This window comes from Lipotes vexillifer, unplaced genomic scaffold, assembly GCF_000442215.2.
Source record: "Lipotes vexillifer unplaced genomic scaffold, Lipotes_vexillifer_v1.1 scaffold521, whole genome shotgun sequence".
Lineage (NCBI taxonomy): Eukaryota > Metazoa > Chordata > Mammalia > Artiodactyla > Lipotidae > Lipotes > Lipotes vexillifer.
This window is the reverse complement of record NW_006778737.1, coordinates 857149-864765: the sequence shown is the minus strand read 5'-3', so window position 1 is coordinate 864765 and position 7617 is coordinate 857149. Positions and strand designations below refer to the sequence as shown.

The following is a 7617-nucleotide window of genomic DNA, read 5'->3' as shown; positions in this document are numbered from 1 at the left end:
TTTCCCTTCATCCCACCTCTTCCTTCTTTTTTCCCATTCCTTGTCCTCTGGAAAGGTGAAGAGAAAATATTTGATAAAAGTACTCATTCATGATAAAAATTCACAGCAAACTTAGCACAGAAAGGAACTTTTTCTACTCGATAAAGGGTGTCTCTTCCATGCTCTCAGCAAATACAATACTTAATGATGAAACCTTCATAATAATTACTTTGTAATTCGGAATTAGACTATGGTACCTGCTATTTTAGCTTGTAATCAACAATATACGGGTAGTCCTAGCCAGTGCAATAAGACAAGAAAAACAAAAAAAGCTGTAAGGTCTGGGAAACATGCAAAAAGATAGTTATTCAGAAAATACTGCCCACACAGAATACTCAATGCCTTTTTCTTTTCTTTTTTTTTTTAAGATGTTGGGGGTAGGAGTTTATTAATTAATTAATTAATTTTTGCTGTGTTGGGTCTTCATTTCTGTGCGAGGGCTTTCTCTAGTTGCGGCGAGCGGGGGGCACTCTTCTTCATGGTGCGCGGGCCTTTCACTATCGCTGGCCTCTCTTGTTGCGGAGCACAGGCTCCAGACGCGCAGGCTCAGTAGTTGTGGCTCACAGGCCTAGTTGCTACGCAGCACGTGGGATCCTCCCAGACCAGGGCTTGAACCCGTGTCCCCTGCATTAGCAGGCAGATTCTCAACCACTGCGCCACCAGGGAAGCCCCTGCCTTTTTCTTTTTTGTTTCATTTTTTTAACCTCTTTGGTGAGATGTCGTCCTGCCCTGTCTTAAAATTGCATGGTGAGGGTGGTGTCTGCACTTGAAACAGGACACTTCATTCCTGGGTTTAGCAGTGTCCTTGCCCAGCTTAGTCTGGCAGCTGAGTCGTTGGATTAGGAAGCTTCTGCAGGTTGTGTTCTGTCATCTCTCTGTAAAGCCTGAAAGCATCCCTCTTATTGCATTTGCTAGTTCTCAGTAGAGGTATTTAACTAGAATCTGGAAACATTTTCCCTGCGGCTCCTTTTAGACAGCAGTAAAATGTAGCTCGAGACATACTGAGTAAATGGAAAAGAAAAATCAAATTAGGCCAAGAATTTTTTTAATCTCCTATTCTCACTGAAGCCCTCAAGGAGAACACCATAATTCATATTTGACTCATGTGGGTCAGGCATAAAGCCTCCTCTATAGATTCAATAACCTGTAAATGTTCTGGTTGTGAAATTGCACCTGCCCGCTTTGCTGGATCAAGCACTAAATCATGCAGCAGTGGTTTGTTTTGATTATTCATTACTTGGGAATGTCAGATTGCCAGAGAGCAGCCCAGTGTTTACTTCCAAATGGGCAAAGCCTTGGGAAAGGAGTTTTAATTACAATCTCATGTAGCAACACTGCACACAGCTTGCAGAGGGGCCAACATTTGCACTGTGCATACATCTTATAGCGGTGCAGAAAAACACCCATCTGACCGGCTCATGTAAAATGGGCAGCAAAGTCAGCAGAACCTTAGAAAAGATGACACAGCAAGTGGAACAGAGCCGAATCTTCCCTCATCCTGCCAAGCATGCAGGGCTCCCTGCCCCTTTTTAAAGCAAGAGAAGCCAATTGGCGTTTGCCCTTCAACTTTCCTAGTTTGATACAGAATTTGTGACCTAGCAGATTTAGCCATTAATAAAACAGAGACCTAGGAGTCAATGGGCTCTGAGGAATGTGCAGGATTATCTAAGACCAAGTCCTGATCCTCTAGGAAATCGCCCATCTTCTCACTTGCTGCAGTGCAGTTTGTGCCATCAAAGGTGGTATATCACAACTCTGGCATTTCCAGCCAAAGCAGGAGCCATTCAGGGGATGCTCAAGAGGCTCTGTGTGTGTGTGTGTGTGTGTGTGTGTGTGTGTGTGTGTGTGTGTGTGTGTGTGTGTGTATTCAGTATGCCCGCTGGTAATGGAACTCTGACGTAAAAAAATATTTTAAAAATCCTCCTCTAGGCACAGATACTCAGGAGCCAGGCACTGAACAGGGAGCATCCTTGAAGGGCACTGTCACCTGGAAGCAGAAGGGCTATTGGATCTTTCTCTTCAGCATTTAAATAATTGTAATGCGATGTCTCTCATGTTGAGAGATTCATCCTTTGCATTTTGGAACTAAGCCTTCCCAGTGTTTGGAGAGTTTCCTGCTGTCTGTTCAGCTCAGCATACCAAGAGGCTGGAGAGGTACCCGGCAGCCCAGATTCATTCTCCATCTTGGAAGTATTTGCTTCGAGAAATCATGAAGTCACTCCTGGCCACGTTGTGGAATTGTTTTGTGCTTTTTAAAAAGCCTTTTAATTTTTCTATTTGAATGCCAGAAAGGTTGGGTCTGTTTCAGAGAATGCTTCTGATTTCTGAGGCTGGCAAGGGCATAAACTGACATGAGAGTTTCGGGGCAGAACTCCAAATTCAGGCAAGATTTTTCCAAGCACCTACTATGTTCACAACACCCTGCAGGGGTATCCTGGAGAATCTGAAGTTCTGGCTTAACTCTTAAAACTTTGAAGGCAATGGCTGAAAAAGAAAGATGAGCATCTTGAGACTCCCTTTGGAAATGATTGAGTTTTGCCACAACCATTGGCAAGTTTGGTTTTTTCCATCAAAATTTGGTGTCTTCATGTGCTGTCAAGCATCTCCTGCAGGTCAGATGGAGCTTAGGAAGACAAGGGTAACTGTTCTCTTTGTCTTTGGAAAGTGTTTTGTCTGTCATCTCTCTCTTTTCCACAGCCTGTTGTTTTTATTTATGTAATTCTCATCTGCAGAGTCATTGGTATGGGTAGGCTCCCCTCATCCATCAGCTTGGTTTGGGGTAACTTGCAGATTTGCATGTTTTATGTGAAGGTGATTTTCAAAACTTGTGGCTATGTATAGTATAAAAACTGATGTTCATGGTAGGGTTTTCTCTCTATACGTTTTCTTTTGCTGTCTGGTTGTTATTTATAACTATTAATATGTGCATTTCAAATATACTGTAGATACAAAGATGCTTTGTTAAGAGCCTAGCAATAGAATAACTTCTTTAAACAATATTTTTTTAATTTGGTATACTTAAAAAAAAAAGATTTTTTGTGCTTTAGAAAAGACATTGCATATTAGAAATTTGGAGAGTGGCTTCAGGTAAGTTGGAGAAAAGGTTTTTTAAAAAGATGAAACCAGGGCTTCCCTGGTGGCGCAGTGGTTGAGAGTCCGCCTGCCAATTCAGGGGACACAGGTTCATGCCCCGGTCTGGGAGGATCCCACATGCCGCGGAGCGGCTGGGCCCGTGAGCCATGGCCGCTGGGCCTGCGCATCCGGAGCCTGTGCTCCGCAGCGGGAGAGGCCACAGCAGTGAGAGGCCCGCGTACCGCAAAAAAAAAAAAAAAAAAGATGAAACCAGAAGCATCAAAAGACAACTGCCTGACAAGGTCATTGGATGGGAAATCTGAGGCAGCTTTTCTCTACAGGAGGGGTTGAAGAGAATCATGCTACTTAGTGGAAGCCTCTGATTCAAAAGCTGGCAGATATATTTGGGGTGAAGGGAAAGGAGAGATCCCTGCCCATTTGCTGTCCACTCAGAGGCTGCTTCTGTTGACATCCCTCTGCCATTTCTCCTTCCCTGGCTCCTAAGCCAGGTCACCTCCACACAGCTGGAGTGAGACAGAGCACTGTTTACATTCCACAGATCAGTGTGCAGCCAGCAGCTTGTGGAGTGGGACATTGACTGTATAGTGGAGTTATGTTGTCTTCGTAATTGACCTTGACATTTTCCTTTCCTTTTTTTTAACCCTACAGGAGCCTAGTAATAAACGAGTCAAACCTCTTTCCAGAGTCACATCCCTAGCAAACCTCATCCCACCCGTGAAGGCCACACCGTTAAAGCGCTTCAGCCAAACCCTGCAGGTAAGAAGGACACAGTGGGCTCATGTTTGCAGAAAACCACCCTGTGTGGGAGGAGCCATCCCTGTCCTACCTAGAACCTCCCCTGTTTTCAGATTGACATGAATCGATGCTTATTTCAACAGAAGAGAGCAAGTGAGGGGACTGAAAGGAAGAAAGAGATGTTTTCAAGCTGTAAACTGGTGTCAGGCAGAGTCCCTCAAGGTGTAACTGGAGGAGTCATCTCTGTTGGGCTCCTCACAATTATATTTCACAGTCCTATGCCCCATCCAGATGCGCTATCATAGGTTTTGTCCTAAAATATCTATGGGCCTCCCAAGGGAACCAGCACATGATGTAAGTTGGAGGGCAGGAGAGCCTAGTGATTTAGACCAGGGTCTGCAAACTATAGCACGTGGGAAAAAACTCAGCCCACCCCCTGATTTCTTATGGCCCTGGAGCTAAGAGTGGTTTTTACTTTTTAAAATGGCTGGGAAAAAAATAAAAGAGGAATGATATTTCATGACCCATGAAAATTATATGAAATTGAAATTTCGGTGTCTATAAAGTTTTGCTGTCTATAACTAAAGTTTTGCTGGAACACGGGCATGCCTAAATGTTGATGTGTTTTCTGTAGCTACCATTGCACTACAAAGGCAGAGTTGAGTAGCTGTGAAAGGGATCATATCGCCCACAACACCAAAAATATTTACTATTTGGCCCTTTACAGAAAATGTTTGTTGACCCCTGACTGAGAACAAGGGCCCTGGAGTAGAAGTATATCACTTCTGTCCTTGGCTCTGTCACTCAAAGACTTTGTCACGTTGGGCAGATAACTTCATATCTCTCTAGGTCTTGCTTTTATTCCTCATGGATACATTGGGGGATGATGCTACCAGCTCCTTTATAGAATCCTTGTAAAGATTTACAGGATAGGGCTTCCCTGGTGGCGCAGTGCTTGAGAGTCCGCCTGCCGATGCAGGAGACGCGGGTTCGTGCCCCGTTTCGGGAAGATCCCACATGCCGCGGAGCGGCTGGGCCCGTGAGCCATGACCACTGAGCCTGCGCGTCCGGAGCCTGTGCTCCGCAAATGGGAGAGGCCACAACAGTGAGAGGCCCGCATAACGCAAGGAAAAAAAAAAAAAAGATTTACAGGATAGTGCATTTAAAGGACTTAGCATAGTGCCTTGGCCTGTAGTGAGTAATCACTAACTTCCTAACAAGCTAAGGTGAAAATATTAACTACTATAATAATTCTTTGGTTAACAGGTGGTTTGTAGTTCTTGTTTGTAAACTCCTGATAAAGTTTATCTTTTAAAGTGAAAATTGAGATATGTCTTAAGGCCTTGGGCCCAATATGATAATCATAAAAATCCTCTTGTAGACTGAGGCCCACGAAAGTCATGCCATGAAAAGGCTCACCTTGTTCAGCTGAGGAGTAGTCTTGTGTCTGCCAGTTTCTTACATGTCCTGAATACTTTTGCTTAGTGGTTTTTTTTTTTTTTTTTTTGCGGTACATGGGCCTCTCACTGTTGTGGCCTCTCCCATTGCGGAGCACAGGCTCCGGGAGCACAGGCTCAGAGGCCATGGCTCACGGGCCCAGCCGCTCCGCGGCATGGGGGATCTTCCCAGACCGGGGCACGAACCCATGTCCCCTGCATCAGCAAGCGGACTCTCAACCACTGCGCCACCAGGGAAGCCCCTGCTTAGTGGTATTTTTATCTTGACTTTCTGAGTCATTAAGAAAATTGTGGACCAGGGAATTCCCTGGCAGTGCAGTGGTTAGGACCCTACACTTTCACTACCAGGGGCATGGGTTCAGTCCCTGGTTGGGAAACTAAGACCCCAGAAGCCGTGTGGTGTGGCCAAAAAAAAAAAAAAAAAATTGTGGACCAGCACCCGAGGCTTATGTCCCATGCTATGAAATCTATGATTTGAGAACTGTTTGAAGTCTCCCTCACCCACTCCTGTCCTTGTTACCACAGCATTCGGCCAACGTGCCGTGACTTTGCACAGCCCGAGCTCTTCTCCCCACTTTCCTACAGGTGCCGGCCCTCACCAGTGCTAATCCCTCCCTGCCCATTCCTCTGTTAACTCTGCTAGTATTTCTCCCGAATGAACGCCTCATCGTCTCATTAGCTATGGGTTTGGCTCTGTGCTGGAATCTCTGGGCCCCTGGTTATCCTCTGATCCCCTTTGTGGGAGAATGGAGGTGAAAAAAAATAAGGTCGTCGTGGGGAGCCAGATGAAGGTCTTTGAAGCTAGTGAAGAAAAGTGTGTTCACCTTCTCTCCCCAGTGACCAGTCCCTAAGCCCTCTGGCCCAGTTCATCACAGGCTTCCACTGGAAGATCATCACTGCCCTAGCCCACATCTGGTCTTTTGCTGAGTTCTGCTTTTTGAAAATTCTTTAGCCTGTCTCTTACCATTTCACGCTTTCCTTCCCGTCCCAGTGGCTGTGGCTCAAGTTCACCGTAGTTATTTCAACCTCCATGTTGCCAGCCATCTCTTCCCATTGTCTCTCTGAGGAGAGTCCACCGTCTGCCCCAAGCAGGGCCTCACTCATTCCACTAGAGTTAAGTGGGCTCTCATCATGCCCCAGGCCCTAACTCCTGCCCTCACGTTGCTTACATCCTGGATAGAGTTGCCTTCTGGCAACTTTGTGGCCACATCTGGCCCTCGGTTGTGTTTTGTTTGGCTGCACATTGTTTTGAGCTAACGTTTAGAAATCAAAACAGTCCACGTAAGAATCTGGACTTCTGGCTTCTTTTGAGGAGTTGGAAGGCCTAGCAGTGCTGGGCCTGTGTTCCCACATGGCACTTAGGAGCTGCGCCTAAGTAGCCAGCCAACTGTCATCTACAAATGTCCCCACTTCTCCCAGTTTTCCTCCCAACACCTGGCCTCTTCACTCACTGCCATCAGCTTGCCTGGCCTGTAGACTCCATGTTTATGCTCATGGGTCCAGGGAGAGCACTGTCTATGCCTCCTCCCCACAGCCCAGCCCCGACTCAAAGCACAATGCTTTAAGATCTTCCATTGTCATACCTTCAAAATCTTTCCTTAGGCTTCCCAGGCAGCCTTTATTTCTTTTCTCCTGTTTCTGCCCTACACAGATCCCACACAGGGAATACTGCAGGAAATATTTGATCACCTTGCAAATTTGCATTGACCTAGAGAACTGGGACAGAAGGAAATCAAGCCATGTCTGAAATCCAACAGACTGAGGCCAGGCAAAGATGAGAAAGCCAGACGCGAGGGGGGGAAATCTGACAGGTGGAAATTGGTTTCTAAAACCTCAAAAAATTTTTTTGGCAAAATAGTTTTTTATTGTTTAAAATATGATAAATAGCTAATTCCAGGTTCCATTTATTGGACAGAAACAACCCAGTAGAAACAGAATAATTATTCATAATGGTTATGCACATGAACATAGAGAGAACTTGAACACTGTCTTTATGCTGTGAGTGTGTCCTTGGCCGGGGGAGTGGTCAACAAATGGAAATATGTCCCTGAGGTTGTATGCAGAGTTAGACAGCCATGTTTGCAGGATGACCTGCAAAGCACAGAGAATGCCATCTTGCCTCCACGTATCTCCCTGTAAGTCACCTTGGCACATACAGTGCAAGTTTTGCAGAATTATTTCCAGTCCTAGCATCCCAATGATTACCTCATGACTTTATTGCTTCCTTCCCCAGGTAGAGCGGGATAGGTGTTAATGTAGCCTGAGGAGCAGGGAGGATTGCGGGGCGGGGGTG

The 7617-nt window shown here is 45.7% G+C and overlaps 1 protein-coding gene across 2 annotated transcripts in view; it reads left to right on the top strand.

Moving 5' to 3' along the window:
* Positions 1 to 7617, top strand: part of ARHGEF3 (Rho guanine nucleotide exchange factor 3) — a 66170-nt gene that overhangs the window by 22479 nt on the left and 36074 nt on the right. The window contains exons 1-2 of one of the 2 annotated variants that reach the window (XM_007451762.1): positions 2555 to 2677; positions 3781 to 3888. In XM_007451762.1, coding sequence (XP_007451824.1) covers positions 2564 to 2677; positions 3781 to 3888 — 222 coding nt within the window. In that variant the 5' untranslated portion in view covers positions 2555 to 2563. Of the gene's footprint in view, positions 1 to 2554; positions 2678 to 3780; positions 3889 to 7617 lie in introns of those variants that run through there. The other variant, XM_007451761.1, reaches the window with a different exon arrangement.